The 27,298-nt window shown below is 40.1% G+C and overlaps 1 protein-coding gene across 2 annotated transcripts; it reads right to left on the bottom strand.

The window, feature by feature from the left end:
* Positions 10,812 to 26,615, bottom strand: MED7 (mediator complex subunit 7). Of its 2 annotated transcripts, none has more exons than XM_005683224.3 (2): positions 26,520 to 26,615; positions 10,812 to 13,982 (listed from the first exon to the last, which is right to left on the bottom strand). In XM_005683224.3, the coding sequence occupies exon 2, from the start codon at positions 13,963 to 13,965 to the stop codon at positions 13,264 to 13,266; it is 702 nt and encodes a 233-aa protein (XP_005683281.1). In that variant the 5' UTR covers positions 13,966 to 13,982; positions 26,520 to 26,615; the 3' UTR covers positions 10,812 to 13,263. The 2 variants fall into 2 exon arrangements, with proteins under 2 accessions (XP_005683281.1, XP_013821181.1); XM_013965727.2 differs by lacking the exon at positions 26,520 to 26,615 and adding an exon at positions 26,084 to 26,102.

Here is a 27,298-nt window from a genome sequence, read left to right as displayed (position 1 = left end):
TTGAAGATATCCTCCAAACACTAAATGGAAACACTGGAATTATGTGTAATTAGAATTACACACTTATAGACAACTAAGGGGCCACTTGATGGGCTTTCCAGATGACTCAGTGGTAAAGAATCCACCTGTCAAAACAGAAGACATGGATTTGATCCCTGAGTCAGGAAGATCCCTTAGAGAAGGAAATGGCAACCCACTCCAGTATTCTTGCCTGGGAAATCCCATGAACAGAGGAGCCTGGTGGGCTACAATTGATAGAGTTGCAAAAGAATCAGACATATGACAAGAGACAAGGGGCCACTTGACAAAATTTATAAAATGGAAATGAGAGAATTTTACTCAGGTCAGAAGATAGGAAAACGTGGGTGAGAGAGATAAACCTGGAAAACTCAGTTCACTTAGAATCTACCCTATACAATGGGAGAACTGCAATTGACTAGATAATGGGGAGACAGTAATGCCCACGAGAGCTGGAATCCTATACATACTGAGTTTGAATCAAAAATCCTCTCATTTAAATCACAGCATCTCAGTTAGTTTCCATGTACCATTAGTGCCAAAATTTTGCAAAGGCAGACACTAAGGTTGGATATAAAGGGTAAGAAGTTAAGCAACTCTGAACTTGATCTTGACCTACAGATTATAGCTAGCCATGTGACTTCCCTTTAAAGGGACTATAACCTTATGTGTCTGTACAATACTTGAAAAACTTTTATTATATAAGTCATAGTCACTGTAGAAAACTGTGAAAAATAAGAATAAATAAATAAAATAAAGGCCAGACCCCGGTACCTTAAAATATCCACTATCACCATAACAGTAATGTTTTTCTTCTTTCATATATTTTTTATAAATTTCTCTTTCTATATATACAATGTGTTAATGCCGTACCTCTGGTAGGTCTATCACCACTCAGAAAGTCTTACTCATGGACAATTGTGAATATCCTGAATTCACTGGGAGCCAGGAAAAGGTACAAAACTCCCCATTAAATCACCTCTCTGTTTGTAGACTGCATCATCTGAGATACAAACTGCATCGATGAAAGCCTTTTTATTTTACTTTTATTTGTGTGGTCTTAGTGCTTTCATTCACATCAAAGTGCTTTCAATATTGCCTTCTGCACCTGGTCCCAGCACTGACAGAGCTACTTCATCTCTCTCATCCAGGTCTCTTAGGGTTAGCTACAAAGCAAATTTCTTCCTTGCTACTGCCCACCTCTCAAAGCATGATCTTGGTGTTCTTTTGCCAACAAAGACTTCTTTCACCAAAGACCCTATACTTTACTTATGTTGCAGATGACTGAAAATGCAACTCAAATTAGCTTAAACTATAGATTTATTGACTGATGTTATTGAAAAGTCTAACTTCAGGCAATGCTTGGCTCAATGGCCCCAGTGAAAACATCAGGGACCTCATTTCTAGCTGTCCTGGCATTGGTGCCTTCTGCAGATCCTACAGTGTCCCTCTCCCGTCCCTTCAGAGCACATATCTGCACACCAAGAACATCTCTTGGCCACTCTCCCACAAGCCCACGGATGCACATTCCTTCAAACACCAAAACTGGGTTACAGACTCATTCTTGAACAATCTGTGTCCATAGGGTCAAAAAGGACTAATTGGGTAAGGCCTGGGTCACCAAATCTCATGCTCTGAAAGTGAGAGAAGGGTGATGACCCTAAAGAAAAAAGTGTGGTGCATTTTAACAGGAGAAATGGATGCTGGGCAGCAGAAGCAAATATCCACTATAGCAGAAGCAAATGCTTCCCAAAAAGAGATGGGGTGGTGGGGAGATGGGGAAAGAAACCTTGATCCTCCAAATGTGGATGGCTCTTTTTCTTACAAAAAGGGTATTTTAATAACATAGTGCTTTTTAAGGACTTCCCTGGTGGCTCAGGTGGTAAAGCATCTGCCTACAATGCGGGAGACCTGGGTTTGATCCCTGGGTCGGGAAGATCCCCTAGAGAAGGAAATGGCAACCCACTCCAGTACTCTTGCCTGGAAAATCCCATGGACGGAGGAACATGGTAGGCTACAGTCCATGGGGTCGCAAAGAGTTGGACAGTACTGAGCGACTTCACTTTCTAGTGTTTTTTAACTTAAAAAGGACACATTCTTCACGACCCCAGGGAGATGCTAAAGAGCTCTCTTGTCTCTAGAGTTGTTATATTTAGTAACTGGATGAGTGCCAGAGAGATTTTGCAGTCACACTCAAACTAATGTCAGTCAGCTCAGTGCTGCTCCTGCTCAGGTAATCAAACCTCTTCAGAGAGCAGGAAATGGGAGGGGTGTGAAATAATTAACCCTTGATTACTCATCAAGGCTCCCAGTGACGAAACTGAAAAGCATGAAAACCATCAAGAAAATTCTATTGAGCTACGTATGAGTCACTGTGGGAACTCCTATCTGAGGTTTCAACTTGAAAATGCCAGTCCCAGTCTCCTCCAGTGTGATGCTGGTGGGGGAGTGGTGAGTGGTTGCTCACCCCAAGCATGTTCTCCAATATGGCAATTCTTTGTGTTCATTATTTTTTTGCTCCAGGTTCAGACACTAAAGCTAATCATACTTCTCAGTTTAACAGACATACTCTTCATCAGTCCCAGTGAGGATTCTCTCTTATTTTATTTCACTATTTCCCCACTTTGTCTCTGACTCACAATCACATTTCTTTCATCTCATGGGCATCCACTTCACACAAGAATGTTGAACAGTTTTCTGAAGTATTTATTCCAGTTTACATTCTTACTGGCAGTGAGAACTCTTAACGGCCCTACGTCTTTGACAATATCAGGACTGTCACACTTTTTAATTTTTTCCTGAGTGTATGATGATGTCACAGTATGGCTTTAAGGTTAAACTACTCTGTTTAATGTAAAACGGTAAAGATGTACAGAACACTGCATAAACTTAAATTTACAGTTTACCAATACTTAGAAAGCAAACACACAAGTAACCAGGACCCAAAACAAAAAATAAAACATAGCCAATCTCCTAAGTCCTCTGACCTCTACTCATTTCCCAAGCACAAAACCTTCCTCCTGTCCTATAGGTAACTGCTACTCGAAATTTTTCAGTAATTGCTTGTTTTTTAATAGCTTTACCATTTAGGTAATGCATCCTAAAGTTTTATGTATAATTTTGCTTGTTTTTGAACATTATATAGTGAAATCAAATTGTCTATAGGCTTTTGCATCTTGCTTTTTTCATTTAACAGTGTACTTGTGAGATCCATTCATGCTGCTTTGTATCTCTGTGGGGTGTTATTACTGAATAGTTTTCCTGGAACTGGATATGTCTCAAATTGTTTATTAATTTCAAAATGAACATTTCATCTTGTTTCAATTTTCAGGAACAATGTCACCCTGTACATTCTCATTTATGAATTCATGGTGGACACACAGGAGCTTCTCTGGAGCATTCTTCTGACAGTGGAATTAGTAGGTCAGAGGGTATATATGTTTTGAGCCATACTAGATAAGGCCTGTTTCCAAGACATCTACCAGTAGTGTATGAGCTTCTCCTATTCCATATCCTTCTCAACAGTTGGTATTGAGAGATTTTTTTTTTAGCCAAACTGGTAAAGGATATGACGGCCTCTCACTAGAGCTTTGCTCTGCATTATACTCATTACTAACAAGGTTGTGAGTGAAAAGTGAAGTCGCTTAGTCGGGTCCAACTCTTTGGGACCCCATGGACTGTAACCTATCAGGCTCCTCCAATCACAGGGTTTTCCAGGCAAGAATACTGGAGTGGGTTGCCATTTCCTTCTCCAGGGATCTACCAGACCCAGGGATCAAACCTGGGTATCCTGCATTGCAGGCAGACGCTTTACCATCTGAGCCACCAGAGAAATAGTCACTAACAAGGTTAATGAGCATTTTTTCTTTGGTTTATGAACCACATGGATCTAGGGAGTGGAGGGGCACAAATGATTATGTGGGTCTTTGCCTATTTTTTCTGTTGGGTTTCTCAGTTTTTTATTGATGCATATGAGTAATTTATATACTCAGGATACCAGTCCTCTGCTGGTTTAATCTGTTATTAATGTTCTCCCACTTTGTGGCTTTTCACTTATTAATGGTATGCTTTTTGAATACAATTTCTTAATTCAAATGTAGCAAAATTTACTAGCTTTTTCTTTGGTGGGTTATGTTTCCTGTATTTTATATAAGAAGACTTCTCTTATCCAGAGATGATGAAAATGTTCACCTAACATTATAGTTTTGTTTTTTACTGGCAGACCTTTAATTTTGCCAGAATTGATTTCTATATATTTTTGTCCTAGCCCCATTAATTGAAAATTCCAGCATTTTCCCACTACTTTGCAATGCCATCTCTGTTATATTTGAAAAATCATATAGGCATGAATCTGGTTTTTGGTTTTCAAGTCTGTTCCCATAGTATATCTGTCTTTCCTTCTGTCAGTATAAAGCATTATTTTAACTATTGCAGCATTATGGGACATATTGATGTCCCATAAGGCAAATCCTCCACCTAGTTCTTTTATCAAGAGTATCTTGGCTATCTGGGTCTCTTGTACTTTTCTCCTACACATTTTAGAAGCATCACATCAAATTAAAACAAACAAACCAAAAAAAACTGGTAAAAATTTGACTAGCTTGCATTGACTCTGCAGATCAATGTGGAGGAAATTTGATCTCTTTACATTGAGTGTTCCATTCCATAAACATGCTTTATCTCTGCTTACATTTAGATTTTCTTTAATGCCTCAATAAAAATTTTAAATATTCTCCCTAGTGGTCTTCAGCTGATTTCTTAATGTTTTTTCCTGGGCATTTATTATCAATAGATGCTGTTTTTCATAGCATCTTCTTTTTTCTATGTTAATCTTTAAATTTTATTGACACATAATGAACTTACAATGTTGTGTTAATTTAAAACTTTTGTTTGTTGCTGGTATTCTGAAATGCACTTTATTTTTGAATGCTTTTTTCTTCCAACCAATGAACTTTTTTATTAATGACTAGTTCAGTTCAGTCACCCAGTCGTGTCCAACTCTTTGTGAGCCCATGGACTGCAGCACGCCAGGCTTCCCTGTCCATCACCAACTCTCCGAGCTTACTAGAAAAATTGAGTCAGTGATGCCATCCAACCCTCTCATCTTCTGTCATCCCCTTCTCCTCCTGCCTTCAATCTTTCACAGCATCAGGGTCTTTTCCAATGAGTCAGTTCTTCGCATCAGCTAGCCAAAGTATTGGTGTTTCAGCTTCAGCATCAGTCCTTCCAATAAATATTCAGGACTGATTTCCCTTAGGATGGACTGGTTGGATCTCCTTGCTGTCCAAGGGACTCTCAAGAGTCTTCTCCAATACCACAGTTCAAAAGCATCAATTCCTCAGTGCTCAGCTTTCTTTTTCTTAGTGCTCAGCTTTCTTTATAGTCCAACTCTCACATTCATACATGACTACTGGAAAAACCATAGCTTTGACTAGATGGACCTTTGTTGGCAATTAATAATTTACATGTAGATAATTTATTAATAAAACCATAGTCTAAGCTATGTGAGATGGACCACACAGAAGGCTGAGTGCCAAAGAATTGATGCTTTTGAACTGTGGTGTTGGAGAAAACTCTTGAGGGTCCCTTGGATTACAAGGAGATCCAACCAGTCCATCCTAAAGGAAATCAGTCCTGAATATTCATTGGAAGGACTGACGCTGAAGCTGAAGCTCCAATACTTTGGCCACCTGATGCGAAGAACTGACTCACTGGAAAAGACACTGATGATGGGAAAGACTGAAAGTGGGAGGAGAAGGGGATGACGGAGGATGAGATGGTTGGATGGCATCACTGACTCAATGGACATGAGTTTGAGCAAGCTCCAGATGTTGAAGGACAGAGAAGCCTGGTGTGCTGTAGTCCATGGAGTCACAAAAAGTCAGACACAACTGAGCGACTGAACAACTATCTGTAAATTATACTGAATTCTCTATGTAGCCAATCATATTTTCTGCAAATAATGACAGTTCAGTTTTTTCTTCAACCCTACATTTTTCTTACCAAATGTTAGGCAATGTGTACATATTTAATGGAAGTTTTGATAGCAGACATCCCTGTTTCATTACAGCTCTTAAAGAAAAAGTTTCACCTTTCACCTTGGGTATAATACATGCTGTAGATTTTATACAGCTACTATTTATTGCATTAAGAAAGTTCTCTTCTATTCCTAAATGTTCTAAGTTTTTTCTTTTTCATGAATGGATACTAAATTTTATATATTTTTTGCGACAGACTACATTTTCTATTCTACGTTTTTAAAATAAACATGGATTGACCATAAAGATCACATTTTAGTTTTACTTATTGTGGTCTCATAAAAATAACTGGGGACTCTTCCATTTCCCTTTTTTCTATTCCAAGTCTGTATTTATTTTTTTCTAACAGTGTTTGATAGGACTTGTCAGCAAAACTATTTGAACTTAAAGTTTTCTAAGATTTTGACAACTTCGTTCTTAATCATTAGAAAGCTATTTAAGTTTCCTACTCTTAAGCCTGGATAGTTTTATAAGAATTTATCCATTTTACCTAAATTATCAAATTTGTTCATATAAAGTTATCCATATTTTATTGTCTTATTGTCTATCAAATCTATAGTGATGTCCCTTTTTCATTTCTGCTCATTATTTATGGCTTCCTCTTTTTTAGCCACTCTTCCCTTTAGGTAGTAATGAGTCAGAACCCCAGGCTCATGCACCACTGAAGCCTTTCTGACACCCACTCAGCCCCTCCAGATCAGATGCTTCTTCACAGATGACTAGCAAGCCTAAAACCTGAGTATGTTGCGTGGGGACGAACAAGTTTCAGAAAGAATTAGCATGGGCCTTCATTTTTGACTTTAGAGGGTAAATACCCTGTGTGCTATATTGTGCTGTCATGTTCAGCTCTTTACAACGCCACAGACTGTAGCCCTTCAGGCTCCTCTGCCCATGGAATTTTCCAGGCAGGAATACTGGAGTGGGTTGCCATTTTCTACTCCAAGGCATCTTTTCGACCCAAGGATAGAACCCACGTCTCTTGTGTCTCCTGCGTTGGCAGGCAGATTCTTTACCACTGTACCATCTGGGCTTCCCAACTACTCTATGAGATGGGTCTATAATTATCATAGCTAAGGAAACTGAATGTCATGGTGGTTAGTATTTCAAACCAAGGCTACAGTGCTAGTACATACAAGAGCTCAAAGTCTACCATGTTTTACTCTTTCTCTCTTCTCTTTTAAACCTTATTTTTAAATCAGCCATTTACTAGCCAAAGTGTCTTCAATGTGTAGCAAGTTACATCTTCATCCATAAAACAGTTTTTAACATTTTTCCAATCTGAGTATGGAGAGACAGACAGACAAACACATATAGCAACTCAGACTATACTCAGCAATTTGCTGTTGCTATATATAGAATATACTTTCACAAAAGTACTCCCATTCTTAATGGCTCTTAACAAGTGCATGGTATTCATAGTATACCTTCATGCTTGTTGAATGACTGAAAAATTGTGAAAATAAAGACCCAAAGGCACCTTTCCTTGTAGTTATGATACAGTATATTCCAAGCCAGCCATGTCTCCCCTTCCCAATGCCTGACTCCCATCCTTTCAATGTCCTCCCTTATTCCCAACCTACAGAACAGCAGGGAACCAGCAGCTTCACAGATGGTGCTTCACAGCTTGATGCTAAGCAGATGTGAGAAGCATCTTTCTGTCATCATCTACTCAGAACTAACCAACAGTATCTGAGGTCTTCCTCAGGTCTTATCCAGGCAGCCCTGAGAGAAAAGCTCTAATCAATTAAAAAAAAAAAAAAGAACTCTTATTCACAACATAGTACTGATTATTTTGAGAAATCTATACCCCATTCTCTCCATGAGAAAAAAATGTGTAGGCCACAGCAGATACAGCATCTCACTTGTTAAATACAAAGTTCAGTATTAGTTTCTCCATCTGAGTCCCCTCTTCTATCACCTGGCTGCAGTCCCTAAACAAGAGGTAACAGTGCCACTTACTGTTAGACTCACCACATTACAGTTTGAAACCAGTTCCTCAGTTTTGAATTCTAAACGCCAAATGCAATTAGCAGGAAAAGTAACAGTCGACCTTTGAGCTTACAAAGTACCAGAAATTATGCTGAGTGCTCTGTAGCCATAATCTCACTTCAGCCCTAGAACAAACCTATAATTTTTATTTTGCAGTTATTAAGTGGTTTTATGAAACTATTCCAGGGTTAAGAATCCAATCACCTAGATCAGACCCTCTGGCCAAATTCACTCGGCTGCCTGTTTTTGTACATTCCACAAGATAGGAATTATTTTTAACATGTTTAAATGGTTTGGAAAAAATCAAAAGAATATTTCATAACAGGTAAAAATTACTTAAACTCAAGTTTCAATCTCCATATCTAAAGTTGGAACACAGCATTCTCATTTATCTATGTATTTTCTATGCCTGCATTTGTACCGCAGTAGAAGAGTAATTACAATGGCTAAAAAATGTCAACTCCTGACCTAGATTCTAATCTGGATACACCACCTGTGCAAACCACAAAACTGATCCCCACTTTCATAAAGTGGGGGTGATACCTACTTAGAGCAAGTTTTAGGAAGGCTAGGGCTTAAATGCACAGTATCTCAAGACAGCAGCAAAATTTGACATAAATGCTTTAAAAATGTTCAAAAGGAGCTCATAATTTCCATCTGCAAACTTCTTTCCTCAGTTTAATACCATGTGATGTATAAAATAAGAACTTGGGGGTTAAAATATCAGATTCCACTTTTGACTCTGTTACTCACTACCTATGGTTTATTAAATATATGATGGGGAAGCAACAGCAGCAGAGAGGTAATAAAGTATGAAGGTTTAGGCTTTGAAACTAGAATATTTCAATCCTGGCTTTGCCACTCACTAGCTTGGTGACTTTGGATAAATGACACCCTTCTGAGTCTCCACTCCCTCATCTGAAATATGGTGTAAAAATCATGATTTTAATGGGTTGTTTTGAGGATAAAATGTTTTTCTGTATATTGATTAGAACAGTGCCAACTAAGTGCTTTATATGCATGCTATTGATGTATGTTACAACTTAGGGCAGGGTGCCCCAAAATATTTCCAAGGGCATACTGAACTAAGAAGTGGCCAATACAAGAGCGACACTCTGACCACCCTCTCCCAACCCACCCCTGCACGATTTCCCCCAAAGCAAAAAACAAACCTCTCCCATGAAAGGTGCACTCACCACAGTGAAGGGAAAAGGACACCCTTATCACCAGAGATAAGGAATTTGAACTGAAAAGCCTATATAAATAAACTTTGTTACCTCTTTATTACTCCAAGCCCAAATTGTCTAGATTCTTCATTGAGCACATGCCAATTCCTCACAAATTCAGTGTTTGTCTAAAGAATATAAATGCTCTGGCTACTTCTTAGGTCCCATTGCTGAGACCTCTGTGTATAGGAATTAAAATTTTCTCCTATCAATTTGTCTTGTGTCAGTTTTATTATCAGTCCAATCTCAAGAACTCAAGAAGGGTAGAGGGGGAAATTCCCCTCTCCCCCCAACACTTCCCATCAGATTTAGGACAGAGCAAACTCCTTTCCCTGGCCTTCTAAGTCCTGTAACCTACCACCATCTGCTTCTCTAGCTTCAACCGCCTCCCTCCCTATGGTGTGGCCCTAACAGCCTTTTCCCTCAAAATCATGCCAACTTTTGTCTCAAGAGACACTTGTACTTGCTGTTTCCTGTGACCTCAGGACAGGTCTTTTCTCTTAAATACAACACAGCACATTTGAAATGGTCTTCCACAACCCTTAACAATTTCAAACACAGAAACAACTTGAGAAAATAATGTGGACAAGGCATTTTGAGTAGGAAATAGAAATATATTGGAAGCAAGATTCTTGTTACAATGGCTGAATGGTTAATGCAAGAATTTATGCCTTCAAAAATTAACCTATTTGTGATCCTGTTTCTTTCATTTTCATTCCTACTCTTCATACCCCCAGGAACTAAACCAGTGTCAGGAATAAAGAGGACCACAATATCCACTAAATGAATAGAGCAAATAAATGGACTTAAACAGAGGGGTGGACCACCTCCTTCCATACATTAACATGTTTGGATCTGTCATATTCTTACAGAATCTGACCCCCCCCCCCCCGCCGCCCGCCCCCCGCCAGCTGAATGGCCCAGCTGAAATCAGGAATGCCACCCCTAACTTCTCCCTTCCAGCTGGTCAATTACCTTTTTTTTGGAGACAACTCCCAGACAGTAGTACAGAAAGACTTAACACTCAGGAACTGTTAGCACACATGTTCTCCACTCATACCATCAAAGAAGCTGGTTTGTATAGAATGAAATTAACAGAAAAATCAGAAAGGAGGGACAAAGCGTTCTGGGTCAGGTTTGAGTCCCACTTGCCCTAAAGAACCTCCAAGTCTTCTTCATGGTTTGGATGTTTAACTTACCCCTCAATCATGTAACACGTGATTTCAATAATCCTATTAGGGATTTCATAAATCCTTCATCTCATAAATTTAAAAGGATTTCATAATCCTTTCAACAAATTCATCTTTTGCTTAAACTAGTACAAGTATAGAGTACTGAGTAATGCAATCCTTTATCCTATGGCACAGTAGTCACCTACAAACTTCTTAAACCCAATTTCAGGGCCCCACTCCAGAACAATGAAACCAGAATCCTTGTAGTCTGGGTCCCAGCACTGGTAATCTCAAGACTTGCCCTGGTTATACCTTCAGATATTCCACTTCAAGGTATCAATTTATAAGGAATATTCATTACGATCAGGTGTGCAAAGATGTATTTTAATACTTAGAGTTTTTACATACACTTTGAAATTTGTAACAACTATCAGACCACTGGTGTTTTTTCACCAGTGTTTTTTCCCATTGTAACAGCAGGAGTTCACATCAGAATTCATTAGTTTATGTCAAGTTCCACCCTGACAGATCTGCAAGATCATATCCCTTCAAAGTCAGAATTTAAGATTTCACATGAAATTTTAATCTCTCTTTCTCTCCAACAAACATTATATACAAATAATGTTGTGACTCTCTTAAGGATGTGATAGTGATAATGTGATTCAGTTAGTTTTTTCCATGCAAGGATTTGCAAAATTGGTTACGTACTTCAGTGTTATAAGAGGGTTGTGTTCAAAGGAGATTCCTTTGGAGAGTTGCTAAAGTGTTATATCTACCTTATTCTGCCACAGGGACATGAAGGGGTTTCCTTCCCCCTTCAATTTAAACTTAACAAAGCCCAGACTGTGTCTCCTGGAGTCTATGGAGCCAAAAAATCAATACCAAACACATATGAGGAAAAAACAAATGAGACTTGCCAACTATCTGCCTAACAGAGAGGTTATCTACTTTAAAGTTACAGTCGTGTCTGACTCTTTGTGATCCCATGGACTGTAACTTGCCCGGCTCCTCTGTCCATGGAATTCTCCTAGCAAGAGTACCGGAGTGGGTTGCCATTTCCTTCTCCAGGGGATTCTCCTGACCCAAGGATCAAACTCAGCACTGCAGGCAGATTCTTTAGCAACTGAGCCACTAGGGAAGCCAAATATTTTTTGACAGGCAAGAGGCCCACGGACAGAAACAGTAGAGTGGCCCCACTTGCCAAGAACGTCTGTCCCTCATCTGGCATGGCTTAGGCCCAGTCCAAGAGAGTATGCAGAACAGGCTATCTACTTGGGAACAGCCTAAATGCCCCAGAATTTTAAAGAAAAGGATAAATGAGTGTTTCACACACAGAATTGACCCATGGCCACTTTAAACTGGACTTTGCCTGTTTATTTGGGAAAAAGCCTTACCATTATCAGGGATTCTTAAGCTTGAGCCTGCATGGGAATCACCTGAGAGCTCTTTAACACAGTTTGTTGAGCCCCACTTCTAGAATTCACTTTAACATGCCTGGGGTGGACCTGAGAATTTGCATAACCAGTCCCCAAGTGATGTCAATGCTGCCAGTCTAGCACTATGCTTTGAGAATCACTCAAAGCATATTTCTAAATATGCTTTATTAAGAGGAAGGCTGGTAGAAACCCTCATATACAAAGCAGACTCTCCACCAAGATTTCAGTGGAAGAGGGGTTGGAGAAAAGAGAAGTGCAGAAATGAAATCTCAGTGCTCAAAACAACAGTAACAACAAAATAACAACAGTAAGTTGACTTCTTATTCACATGGTGAAGTTAAATCAGCAAGGGTAAGGAGAGGGGTGGGACGGTGGGGAGGGTGGAGTTAAAATGAAAGGAGGTCCTGGTCTTCAGGCATTCAAGGACCCAAAATGACCAAACTTTTGCCATCTTCAAGTGGCTTCCAAAGTTTTACTGGGTGTGACCATCAAACCAGCAGATGAGAAGAGAATGGTGGGTGATATAAAAAACTTTTATGGGGCAGGCCTGGATTTTTACATCATATTCCACTGCTAAGAATTCAGTCACATGGCCTCACAGAGATGCACAGGGAATGGAGAACTGCAGTTTCTGGCAAGGCAGCATGTCTCAGGGGAGCAAGAATCTCTGGTGGACATCCAGCGATCTCTGCCACCAAACCCCCTTTCCATGGCAGGCTTCCACCCTTAAGGAAGTCTGAATCTAGGAAATGTAGTACAGATAATTTACATAGACATTTTAATGATTAAAATGAATGTCTGTAACTAAAAGTGATCAAAGGACTTCTTAGTGACTGGATAAAAGTTCCAGGACCCATCCAGGATAGGGGTAAGAGGCTGAGATGGTGTTTGCAAGAACAGCCAAGAGAAAAAATGAAACTTTTACAACTCTGGGGTTCCTCTCTTTAAACATGTTACACTATTCTTTTTTAGAGATTAAGCAAGTTTTTAAGTGAAACAAAGATTTCATAATTTCATTTATAAAGTCTGATATCTTTTATTATCTATCACTCTTAAAGCAAATGACAAACCTACTTCCCAGGGTTGAGATCTGCTATCACTGAAGATATCTTCAAAATTCACTGCAACTCTGGAAACACGGATATGCCACAAATACCTGCACTCTGCTTTTTAAGGGGATCACTCTTAATTAATGTAGGCACACTCATTTACCTATGCTTGCCATAAGGTGAAATTACTGCTATGACTTCTCACAATTGAGAAAGTTGGAGAATCAAGCTGCTTGCAAGACTTCTTTCTAGTTATCTCTCTTTTGAAACTCTCTAAAAGTGAATTAACTAATGTGTTTACCATTCACTGAAGGGGAAAGGAAAAGAAACATCCTTCACGGCCTTTCATTCATTTCATCAATCAGGACACACAAGGCAGCATCTTTCTCTATAATCTGATCTCTCCTATGACCTGAATTTTCTCTTTGTTGTTCATTCTGTCCAATACAATTGTTGCTGTCATCAGCGTCCATTGGTTCAGTTTTTACTCTGATCCCTGCTTCCGAATGAGGCAAATCATCAGGCAGAGAAGCCAAGCAATTCTGAATCATCTCAATGACTCGTTCCAGATGCTTCTGAAACCTCTCGGCTGTCTCAAGACGTTGACGTTTCTGCACCTCCATCATGACTCTCAAGGTCTCTCTTGCTTGGTGGGGTCGATATTCATTTATGAGATGATGTACATGTACAAAAAGCAGCTTAAGATCTTCTAGCTTCTCTTCTCGTTTTATACTCCCAGGGCTCCTTATCAAGATATCTAAGAGGTCTAAGAAATTAATAAGGATAGACATATTGAGTTTTCTCAGTTCTTTCTTGTGATCAAACTGCATAGGATGAAGTCGTTCAATACCCTGACTTTCTAAAGGGCGGATGATAAGATCATCACACTGGAACTGGTTGCCAAACATCATGTAACTGTCCTTTATTGGAGGTGGAGGCTTGGGAGCGAGGCCTTCCTGAATATTTTCATCTGTATACTCCTTGATGTACTGCATCGGAGGGGGTGGGAGGGCACTCACTTGCTGTGGCTCACCCATTGTGGAAGATCAAGAACCTACAGAAATAAACCATCAAACAAAAAATAAGAGGAAAACAAAACATAAGAAACACACACACACAAATAGACCAAAGATTGAGAGTGGAGCTACAAAACAAACCTGTCACATTCAGTGATTAATGACAGAATATTTTCCCTATTCTCCCATGGCCGTTTGGTGCCCAAGACAAAAATGATCTCCGTCGTCTCTAAAACTAACATTTACAACAGGGAAAAGCTGCTATCCTTCTCTAATTAGCATTATACACTCAATCATTCAAGTATTTTTCCAGCTCTACTTAACATTTTCATCAGCACAAAAAACTACTGTAGTATACAGCTGACCTTCAAAGCTATGGTTTTTCCAGTAGTCATGTATGGATGTGAGAGTTAGACTATAAAGAAAAGCTGAGCACCGAAGAATTGATGCTTTTGAACTGTGGTGTTGGAGAAGACTCTTGAGAGTCCCCTGGACTGCAAGGAGATCCAACCAGTCCATTCTAAAGGAAATTAGTCCTGAATATTCATTGGAAGGACTGATGCTGAAGCTGAAACTCTAATACTTTGGCCACCTGATGTGAAGAACCGACTCATTTGAAAAGACTCTGATGCTGGGAAAGATTGAAGGCAAGAGGAGAAGGGGACGACAGAGGATGAGATGGTTGGATGGCATCATCGACTTCATGGACATGAGTTTGAGTAAGCTCCAGGAGTTGGTGATGGACTGGGAAGCCTGGTGTGTTGCAGTCCATGGGATCGCAAAGAGTCAGACACGACTGAGCGACTGAACTGAACTGATATAGCTGATCACTGGACAACATCGTTTTGAACTTGCAAAGGTCCACTCACATGTGGATTTTTTTCAATAGTAAATACTAGAGTACTACAAGATTTATGAGGCTTCCCTGGTGACTCAGTGATAAAGAACCCACCTGCCAGTACAAGAGATGTTGGTTTGATCCCTGGGTCAAGAAGATCTCCTGGGGAGGGAAATGGCAACCCACTCCAGTATTCTTGCCTGGGAAATCCCAGAGGAGCCTGGCGGGCTAGTCCATGGAGTTGCAAGAGTCAGACATGACTTAGTAAATAAGTAAAAACAAGACCCATGTTTGGTTAAATCCTCAGATGCAGAACCACAAATAAGAAGGAACAACAGATACAAAAGGTCAATTCTAAGTCATACTGTGCAGAGGCTGGGCATCCCTAACCTCCCAGTTGTTCATGGGTCAACTATATTTTCATCTATAAGTGAAACAGTCTGGATTCCACACCCCTCACCAGTTATGCCTCATTTCTCTATCCTCTCTACAGCCAAACTACACATGCTGTCTCCCCATCTCCATGTTATAATCACTTGTTTTATATTACAGATTGATTTCCAAAACAAACACCTGTAACTCTAAGGAACACTGACAAAATTAACACTGCCCTAGTCTAAACAAACTCACATCATCTGAGCTTCTGTGATCCAATTCAACTTCTTTTTTTTCTACAATATACTTTACAAATTTTTATAGATTCACTAACTTTTCTACATCCACTACAGAAGTTTCAAACTCAAATATATCTTCAATAACCAAAATAACCCCTATCTATCCCATTTTAAGCTTAGGTATATCATAAAATGAGAAGATCCTGAGTGCTCATTTAGACTAATCTTACCAGATTTTCAAGATTTAATTATACAATCAAACATCAGAGATAGCAAGTAATATACTGGAGGTAGATTCATACTTGGAATTTCTGAGTTACTAAGGGCAGCTATGGGGCAGTCCTGAGTTTCCACCAACCTATAGTGGTGAACTGGATACTACTGGGAGTCAACTGGATACTGTGATGAGTTACTCTAACTATACCAAGCTACACTTCACTGCTCTACTAGCTTTCTGTTTATCCATTTTTATCAATATCCAATCTGGAATCAACCTCCTTCCTCCACAAATACTCATCAAATTCATCAACAATCATCACATGACCAAATTCAATGGACATTTTTCTAAGGTGATCTTAATCTCTCAGCACCATTTTCTTCTTTTCAACCCAGTCCCCATCTCCCTCAGCGTCTGTGATCTTACATTTATGTTTTCCTCCTACCTTACTGGAGGCTCCCTCTCAGTCTCCTTTACTGCTCCTCCTTCTCTATCCAAATTTTAATGCTGGCATGCATAGAGGAGTGTCCTATAGAGTCACAAACTCAAAAGCCAAAGGGAAAAGACACTGAATATAAAGAGTTACACATGCAGGGGCAGGGATTAGAGAGAACAGAGCATCTCCAAGCCAGACCTCAAGGCCTCCAGCCACTAGCATTCACTCATGAATTAAGATTCACTGCACCTTAGTCTTGATTTTTCAAGAAAGGAAGGAAAATTCCAGATTTTTATGGGGAATTTCTCAGTTTTTAAAAATACTAGCAATTAATTATGGAATCTGTCAAGTACTGTGAAGTCAAAAAGAATTTATCTCTAACAACCTCTGTGGTCTGCGAGCCACTAGTTTTAGGCCTCTGTTTTATGTTCTTCTTGGGATGACCTCAGTCAACTGCATAGCTTTTATTAGCATTTCTATCAGTGGTTCTCAACCAGGTGTGATTTTTGCCAGCTCAGTTCAGTCTCTCATTCATGTCCAACTCTGCAACCCCATGAACTGTAGCACGCCAAACTCCCTGTCCATCGCCAACTCCCAGAGTTCACCCAAACCCATGTCCATTGAGTCAGTGATGCCATCCAACTATCTCACCTTCTGTGTCCCCTTCTGCTCCCGCCCTCAATCTTTTCCAGCATCAGGGTCTTTTCAAATGAGTCAGCTCTTCATATCGGGTGGGCAAAGCATTGGAGTTTCAGCTTCAACATCAGTCCTTCCAATGAACACCCAGGACTGATCTCCATTAGGATAGACTGATTGGATCTCCTTGCTGTCCAAGGGACTCTCAAGAGACTCTCAAGAGTCTTCTCCAACACCACAGCTCAAAAGCATCAATTCTTTGGTGCTCAGCTTTCTATATAGTCCAACTCTCATATCCATACCTGACCACTGGAAAAACCATAGCCTTGACTAGATGGAATGGACCTTTGTTGGCAAAGTAATGTCTCTTCTTTTTAACATGCTGTCTAGGTTGGTCATAACTTTCCTTCCAAGAAGTAAGCATCTTTTAATTTCATGGCTGCAATCACCATCTGCAGTGATTTTGGAGCTCAGAGAAATAAAGTCAGTCACTATTCAACTGTTTCCCCATCTATTTCCAATGAAGTGATGGGACCAGATGCCATGATCTTCATTTTCTGAATGTTGAGCTTTAAGCCAACTTTTTCACTCTCCTCTTTCACTTTCATCAAGAGGCTCTCTAGCTCTTCTTCACTTTCTGCCATAAGGGTGGTGTCACCTGCATATCTGAGGTTATTGATATTTCTCCCGGCAATCCTGATTCCAGATTGTGCTTCTTCCAGCCTAGTGTTTCTCATGATGTACTCTGCATATAAGTTCAATAAGCAGGTGACAATATACGGCCTTGATGTACTCCTTTTCCTATTTGGAACCAGTCTGTTGTTCCACGTCCAGTTCTAACTGTTGTTTCCTGACCTGCATAGAGGTTTCTCAAGAGGCAGGTCAGGTGGTCTGGTATTCCCATCTCTTTCAGAATTTTCCACAGTTTATTGTGATCCACACAGTCAAAGGCTTTGGCATAGTCAATAAAGCAGAAATAGATATTTTTCTGGAACTCTTTTGACGTTTTGATGATCCAGCAGATGTTGGCAATTTGATCTCTGGTTCCTCTACCTTTTCTAAAACCAGCTTGAACATCTGTAAGTTCACGGTTCACGTATTGCTGAAGCCTGGCTTGGAGAATTTTGAGCATTACTTTACTAGTGTGTGAGATAGAGTGCAACTGTGCGGTAGGCTGAGCATTCTTTGGCATTGCCCTTCTTTGGGACTGGCATGAAAACTGCCCTTTTCCAGTCCTGTGGCCACTGCTGAGTTTTCTGAATTTGCTGACATACTGAGTGCAGCACTTTCACAGCATCACCTTTCAGGATTTGAAATAGCTCAACTGGAATTCTATCACCTCCACTAGCTTTGTTTGTAGTGATGCTTCCTAAGGCCCATTTGACTTCACATTCCAGGATGTCTGGATCAAGGTGAGATATCACAGCATCATCATTATCTTGGATATGAAGATTTTTTTTGTACAGTTCTTCTGTGTATTCTTGCCACCTCTTTTTAATATCTTCTGCTTCTGTTAGATCCATACCATTTCTGTCCTTTATCAAGCCCATCTTTGCATGAAATGTTTCCTTGGTATCTCTAATTTTCTTGAAGAGATCTCTTGTCTTTCCCATTCTATTGTTTTCCTCTATTTCTTTGCACTGATCACTGAGGAAGGCTTTCTTATCTCTTCTTGCTATTCTTTGGAACTCTGCATTCAGATGCTTATATCTTTCCTTTCCTCCTTTGCTTTTCACTTCTCTTCTTTTCACAGCTATTTGTAAGGCCTCCTCAGACAGCCATTTTGCTTTTTTGCATTTCTTTTTCTTGGAGATGGTCTTGATTCCTGTCTCCTGTACAATGTCATGAACCTCCGTCCATAGTTCATCAGGCAATCTGTCTCTCAGATCTAGTCCCTTAAATCTATTTCTCATTTCCACTGTATAATCATAAGGGATTTGATTTAGGTCATACCTGAATGTCTAGTGGTTTTCCCCACTATCTTCAATTTCAGTCTGAATTTGGCAATAAAGATCATGATCTGAGCCACAGTCAGCTCCAATCAGAAGGCATATAGCAAGGTCTGGAGACACTTAGTTGCCACAACTTGGAAAAGGGGTGTTACTGGCTTCTAATGGGTAGAGGCTGGGAATGCTGTAAACATATAATGCAGCAGGGAGTCCCCCACCGCAAAGAATTTTCCCATCCAAAGTGTCAATATATGTGCCAAAGTGGAAAAATCTTGGTCTCTATTTGAGTCTTGGGTTTGTTTGTTTTTTTTTTAACTGAAGTATACTTGATTTACAATATTGTGTTAGTTTCAAGCATACAGCAAAGTTATTCAGTTTTTTTCAGATTATATTCAATTATATGTTATTTCAAGATAATGAATATAATGTGCTGTGCTATATACCAAATCCTTGCCACTTATTTATTGTATGCATAAGACTTTGTTAATCTCATACTCCTAATTTACCCCTCTTTCTCCCTCTCCCCTTTGGCAACCAAGTTTGTTTTCTATGTCTGTGAGTCTGTTTCTATTTTGTTTATATATTCATTTGTATTATTTTTAGATTTCACATATAAGTGATATCATATAATATCTGTCTTTCTCTTGATTCATGAGTTTTGATCTCCAGTCTAGACTGCCTCTGGGCTCTCTGTGGATACTTCATAGGGCATTCAAACTTTAAAAAAAAAAAAAAAATTTGATTCCATCTACAATACATACCCTCTAAATCTGCTCCTCTCATAGCTTCTAAAGCTTCTAATCTTTCCTATCTCAGTAAAATGTCCCCATTTTCCACCTAGTATTCCAAGCCAGAAACCTAAAGTTTATCTTAATGCTCCTTTTTTACTAATCTCCTGTCCTCACCATCACTGCCAAGTCCTGAGATTCCCCTGGAGTAGGAAATGGCAACCCACTCCAGTATTCTTGCCTGGAAAATTCATGGACAGAGGAACCTGGCAGGCTGCAGTTCATGGGGTTGCAAAAGAGCTGGACTCAACCAAGCATGCACACAGGCACGCTGATTCCAAACCCTTGCTATCTCAAATTCATCGGTTCTGACCAAGACACCACTCCCTCTTATCTGGAACACAGTGGCTTCGCAGGGATCTTTTTGTTTCCACTACAGTTTGTCTATATAATAGCCAGTCTAATTCTCATACCACATTCCCTTTTACTTATATCCCAGCAATACTGTCTTCAAGTATTCTCATACAATTCTTTATACCAACCTCTTCTGCCTCTGGGTCTTTTCATGTGATTTTCCTCCTGCTTCAGGCACTAGCTTAAAAATGTCACTTCTAAAGATATAACTTCTCTGATTATTCATCAAAAGCAGAACCTGTCTTCCCCCTTTTATTCTCTTCATCAGTATCTGATTTGTGTCCCCAACCAGACTATAAACTCTATGAAGGGAAGGACTATGACTATCACAGTTCTCACTGGGTTCAAAACCACGCACATAAGCTTCATAAGTATTTGTTGGTAGCTCCATTCATTACACAAGAGCTTCAAGTCAAAGGGAATTTGAAAGCAGGTACAAACATCTTTAATGTGTATTTACTCCTACAAGTATTTAATGTTTGTCTAATATATGACAATAATGATTATGATGACAAGTAATACTTGAGTGCATACTACGTGCCAGGGACTGTTCTAAACTTCTCTCACGGTTGTGAGAAATCTGAGAAAAGAAAGGTGAGCTTTCCATTTCAAGGATGAGATCACTGTGGCTCAGAAAGGTTGATCAACTTGTGTAAAGGAAGAAGCCAGAGCCAAAAGATCTCAAACACTACATTATACTATCTTTCAAAGATAAATAAGAAACACTGACTCCATCTTAGTGTTCCTTACAATCTATCAAGGAAAACGGACAAAAAATAACTGTACATTTTAAGTGTACTACAAAAGACCCACAGATCTGACTACCAAAAATCAATCTAAAAATTCCATATGGGAAAATACATCAGAAGCAAAATTAAAAGATAAGCCTATTTTTCTGGAAGAAGAATCCATGCAAGCTGACAGGGGTAAATACTAGAAATTTAATTATGATTTTTGAAAACATATTTTCTGATTCCATCCCTATGAGAAGAAAAGCACTGACTTCATATTGCCTTTTATTCACAACTCTACCTCTAGTACCTTAAACAATGGCTAGAAGAAACTAAATCCTCAATAAGGATCCACTGAGTTTTTTTTAACCTGACACCACCTTTATGGCAGAAAGTGAAGAGGAGCTAAAAACCCTCTTGATGAAAGTGAAAGAGGAGAGCGAAAAAGTTGGCTTAAAGCTCAACATTCAGAAAACGAAGATCATGGCATCTGGTCCCATCACTTCATGTCAGATAGATGGGGAAACAGTAGAAACAGTGTCAGACTTTATTTTTGGGGGCTCCAAAATCACTGCAGATGGTGATTGCAGCCATGTAATTAAAAGACGCTTACTCCTTGGAAGAAAAGTTATGACCAACCTAGATAGTATATTCAAAAGCAGAGACATTACTTTGCCAACTAAGGTCCGTCTAGTCAAGGCTATGGTTTTTCCTGTGGTCATGTATGGATGTGAGAGTTGGACTGTGAAGAAGGCTGAGTGCCGAAGAATTGATGCTTTTAAACTGTGGTGTTGGAGAAGACTCTTGAGAATCCCTGGGACTGCAAGGAAATCCAACCAGTCCATTCTGAAGGAGATCAACCCTGGGATTTCTTTGGAAGGAATGATGCTAAAGCTGAAACTCCAGAACTTTGGCCACCTCATGCGAAGAGTTGACTCACTGGAAAAGACTGATGCTGGGAGGGATTGGGGGCAAGAGGAGAAGGGGACGACTGAGGATGAGATGGTTGGATGGCATCACGGACTCGATGGATGTGGGTCTGAGTGTACTCCGGGAGTTGGTGATAAACAGGGAGGTCTGGCGTGCTGTGATTCATGGGGTCGCAAAGAGTCAGACACAACTGAGCAACTGAACTGAACTGAACTGATCTTAAAAAAAAAAAAAACAGAAAAATAGGCAAAAGATGAAGAAAATGCAAATGCTGAATAAAAGCAAGAAAATATTCAGAATAATACCCTGCTAAGAGCAAATTTTTAAAAGAATCCTTTTTGAAACAATTCCATTCACCATTGCAACAAAAAGAGTAAAATACCTAGGAATAAACCTACCTTAGGAGAGTAAAAGACGTGTATAATGAAAACTATAAGACAATGATGAAAGAAATTAAAGATAACATAAATAAATGGAGAGATATATCATGTTCTTTGATTGGAAGAATCAATATTGTGAACGTGACTATATTACCCAAAGCAATCTACAGATTCAATACACTACCTATCAAATTACCAACATTTTTCACAGAACTAGAAGAAAAAATTTTACAGTTTGTGTATGCAAACACAAAAGACTCTGAATAGCCAGAGCAATCTTGAGGAAAAAAAAAGGAGTTAGAAGAATCAACCCTCCTGAATTCAGACTATACCACAAAGCTATAATACTCAACAATATGGTACTGGCACAAAAACAGAAATACAGATCAAAGAAACAAGAAGAAAAGCTCAGATAAAAATCCTCACACCTATTGGGCACCTTATCTTTGAAAAAGGAGGCAAGAATACATAAGAGAAAAGACAGCCTCTTCAATAGATGGTGCTGGGGAAACCGGACAGTAAACTACATGTAAAAGAATGAAGTTAGAACACTTCCTAACACCATACCAAAAAAAAAAAACTCAAAATGGATTAAAGACCTACACATAAAGTCAGAAACTGTAAAACTATTAGAGTAAAACATAAGCAAAACACTCACTGACTTGAATTACAGCAAGATCCTCTTTGATCCACCTCCTAGAGTAATGAAAATTTAATAAAAAGAAGTAAACAAATGGGACCTAATTAAACTTAAAAGCTTTTGCATAGCAAAGGAAACTTTTTACAAGGTGAAAAGACAACCCTCAGAATGGGAGAAAATAATTCAAATGAAACAACTGACAAAGGATTAATTTCCAAAATATACAAGCAGCTCATGCAACTCAACACCAGAAAAACAAACAACCCAAAGAGTGGGCAGAAGACCTAAACAGATATTTCTCCAAAGAAGACATACAGATGGCCAACAAACACATAAAAAGATGCTCAACATCACTCATTATTAGAAATGCAAATCAAAACTATAATGAGGTATCACCTCATACCAATTAGAATGGCTATCATTTAAAAATCAATGAACAATAAATGCTGGAAAGCCTGTGAAGAAAAGGGAACCCTCCTGCACTGCTGGTGGGAATGCAAACTGATACAGACACTACACAGAACAGTATGATTCCTTAAAAACACTAGGAACAGAACTGCCATATGACCCAACAATCTCACTACTGGGCATATATCCTGCGAAAACCATAATTGAAAGAAACACAAGTACCCCAATGTTCACTGAAGCCCTTTTTACAATAGCTAGGACATTGAAACAACCTAGATGTCCACTGACAGATGACTGGATAAGGAAGGTGTGGCACATATACACAATGGAATACTACTCAGCTATAAGAAGGAACGCGTATGAGTCAGTTCTAACGAGATGGATGAACCTAGAGCCTATTATTGGAGAAGGCAACGGCACCCCACTCCAGTACTCTTGCCTGGAAAATCCCATGGACGGAGGAACCTGGTAGGCTGCAGTCCATGGGGTCGCTAAGAGTCGGACACAACTGAGCAACTTCACTTTCACTTTTGACTTTCATGCACTGGAGAGAAGGAAATGGCAACCCACTCCAGTGTTCTTGCCTGGAGAATCCTAGGGACAGGGGAGCCTGGTGGGCTGCCGTCTGTGGGGTCGCACAGAGTTGGACATGACTGAAGAGACTTAGCAGCAGCAGCAGCAGAGCCTATTATACAGTGAAGTCAGAAAGTCAAATATTGTATGTTAATGCATGCGTATGGAATCTAGAAAGATGGTACTGATTAACCTATTTGCAGGGCAGCAATGGAGACACAGGTATAGAGATCAGACTTGTGGATACAGTAGGGGAAGCACAGGGAGGGACAAACTGAGATAATAGCATGGAAACATGTACATTACAATATGTAAATGTACCATATAGATAGCAAGTGAGAATCTGATGTGTGACACAAGGAGCTCAACCTAGCGACAACCTACAGGGGTGGGATGGGGTAGGAGATGGGAGGGGAGTTCAGGAGGGAGGGGATTTATGTATACCTGTGGCTGATTCATGTTGATATATGGCAGAAGTCAACACAATACTGTAAAGCAATTATCTTCCAATTAAAAAAAGAAAAAAAAAGGCAAAAAATCCCCACATATATGTAAAATAGCTAATGAGAAGTTGCTGTATAACATGGGGAGCTCAAATCTGGTACTCTGTGACAACCTACAAGTGTGAGATGGAGTGGGGGTCGGGGGGAAGGTTCAAGGGAAAGTTGACATATGTATACTTATGGCTGATTCACAGTTGCCAATTAAGCGATTATCCTTCAATTAAAAATAAATTTTAAAAAAGGATCCTATCCATATAAGACTATCAAGATTTCAAATACTCCATCACTTAACAAACAGAACACTTTGTATGCGGCAGGTGCTGGATTCCAGCACAGATCACACTCTACCATTCAGCTTCTTCAGAGTGGTCATGCCAATTTTACAAGCAAGCTCTTAGCTAATCTGGCCCTGCAGGGAAGTCTTCTGCAGTGGAAAACATCCGTTGCCCTGAGGTCCCACTAAACACCATCACAGCCACCATAATAACACTCTAAGGTGGCAAGCCAGTATCACCAAGAGAATATGGGGAATTCTCATACACAACTGATAGGAAACAAATATGCTTACTTGGAATTAATGTGACAGTATCAAACACTGTAATGCTGATTTCTTTGACCCAACAATCCTTTTTATTATTTTATATTGAAGTATAGCTGATTAACAACACTGTTGCTGTTGTTCAGTTGCTAAGTTGTGTCCAGCTCTTTGCGACCCCATGAACTGCAGCACCTCAGGCCTCCCTGTCCCTATCTCCCAGAGTTTGCTCAAATTCATTTCCATTGAATCAGTGATGCTATCTAATCATCTCATCTTCTGCCTCCCCCTTCTCCTCTTGCCCTCAATCTTTCCCAACATCAAGGTCCTTTCCAATAAGTCAGCTCTTTGCATCAGGTAGCCAAAGTATTGGAGCTTCAGCATCAGTCCTTCCAATGAGTATTTATTGTTGATTTCCTTTAGGACTGACTGGTGACCCAACAATTCTATTTCTAGAAATTTATCCTACAAAAATATTGGTAGAAGTACACAAATCTGTGTATCAGGATATTTAATGCAGCACCGTTTGAAAATGGCAGGAAAAGCTGGAAATAACCCATACCTTCATCCATACCTTCACCCATATGAGGCCTTGGATAAAATGTCTATATATACACAATATGGCCACTAAGAAAAAAAGGGGTGAAAGTACATGGAATGGAGGGTTATAAATACTGTGTACTGGTTCATTTATTTACAACACACTTATGATAGTTGCAAATAGTTATAACCAATGTTTTAAAACTCTCAAAAATTCAGACTTTTCAGTTTATGAATAATATTCCATATTCTTCAGATTCTTCAAATGTTAACATTTTCCCTCATCTGCCTTATTGGTCTCTCATCTCTTTATCTAAAATACTTCAGTGGGTATCTCCCAAATAAGAATGTCCTCTTATAACCACATAATTAACAAAATCGGAGAATTAGCAATCATCTGGTACTTCAAAATAAATTTCATACAGCCTAGGTTTCGCCCCTTCAAGCCTTTTCAGATTGGAATTCCTGTTTTGTGCTTCCCAGAACCTTGTGTAATCCTCTACTTAAACTGCCAATCCCCAAAGGGCAACTAAGTGACAGGTATCATTGTTTTATATTCTCTTTTACTTAAGCTTCAAACTAATTCTATGAGTTACTACTACTATCAATTTCATTTTAGAGATGAGGGTCCCAAGTCTGTCTCACCAAGAAGTGTCTGTAACCAGATCAAAGGGCCAGGAAATGGCATCGCAGGAACTCTCAACCTTGCCTGTTATGGTTGTACAGCACAAGCTCCTTTAAATCAGTAAACAATGAAGCATCTGAGAGTACAAATGGAAACTGACATACAACAGAAATCATGTTTGTTTATACCACTTCTCCAGACTAAACTTGTCAAAGGCAACGGAGGTTTTTCCTAAGACATGCGTCAAGCATCAAAGCTGATTATCAGACTCAAGATCATCTTCTAGTGTTTGTTCCGTTCTGACGGATTTAACCCAAAAAAGAAAGGTATTGTAGGGTCTTATCTCCAGACGTTCGACTCGTTTATCTACTGTAAACGGAGCTGCTGGAATGTAGCTTTAAAACCTCCCCAGAAGATCTAGTGAATGACGCCTGGGACCTACCTCCTTCCCCGTCTCCCATTAAATCTTTTGATTTCAGGAATGCTCCCTGAGGAAGAAGGGCGAGACTGGTTAGGGACAAGGCCAGAGAGAGGCCAGAAGACGTGGCGAGGCCACACAGCTCGGTAAACCAGCGGAGCGGGTCTAGAACTCAGGTGTGCCAACCTCCGGCCGGGCTCGGCCTCCCCCCGGAGGAAGCCTAGAGCCCGCCGCGCAGAGGGTACCTTCCCACGAGAGGCCAACTACCCCACCCACCCCTGACCCCGGCTTCGCGAGCTGCGGGGAAGGTCGCGCTCTCTGAGGAACGCCGGAGAGGAAGGCGGACGAACGTACTCAGCACCAGGCCTCCCCGGACTCCCAGCCCTCCCAAAGGAAGCAGCGGGGTCCGGAAAAAGAAATGTACGAGGAACTGAGGCCCAAGCCGTCGCCGCCCACTTACTTCAGCTCTGGGCTTACACTAGCAGCCGCCTTCTCCACCTCAAGCCGAAATCCAACTTCCGGCCTCCACTTCCAGGAAGAAGCCACTGATACCGTCCTTTGATTGGCTGGAAAGAGCTGTCCTTTAACCGAGGCTCTAGTCCCGCCTCTGTGACGGTTGGCTCACCGTTTCGAGGGCACATACTCCCTCTCCCCAGCCACCCCTATCCCCCTACCTTCCTTCTGGCACCTCCCACCCTTCCGTGATTCTGCAGCAGCCACAGGGTTTGGGGTCGCGAAGGATGTGTGTTACTATTAAAAGTAGCTATTCTTTGCTTTCTTTTTCTATTTTCCTGAATATTCGCTGGAAGGACCAATGCTGAAGCTGGAGCTCCAATACTTTTTCCACCTGATGTGAAGAACTGACTCATTGCAAAAGAGCCTGATACTGGGAAAGATTGAAGGCAGGAGAAGAGGGTAACAGAGGAGGAGATGGTTGCATGACATCACCGACTCAAAGGACATGAGTTTGAGCAAGCTCCTGGAGTTGGTGAAGGACAGGAAGGTCTGGCGTGTTGCAGTCCATGGGGTCGCAAAGAGGCACGACAGCTATTTAATATTGTGAAAATCAAGTCAGTATTTGGATACCAATTATCTGAGGATCCAGTAAAGTCCACCCCTTTGTGACTGTCTGTATCAGTCTGATACTGGATGTATCTATTAATCATCTTTTAATCTATAGTTTCTTTCCTCTACCTCATTCTCCCCCACCCACAATCAATTTATTTGTTGAAGAAGTTT

Source organism: Capra hircus, chromosome 7, assembly GCF_001704415.2.
Source record: "Capra hircus breed San Clemente chromosome 7, ASM170441v1, whole genome shotgun sequence".
In the NCBI taxonomy this organism is placed as follows: Eukaryota; Metazoa; Chordata; class Mammalia; order Artiodactyla; family Bovidae; genus Capra; species Capra hircus.
This window is presented reverse-complemented; position numbering and strand designations above follow the sequence as displayed.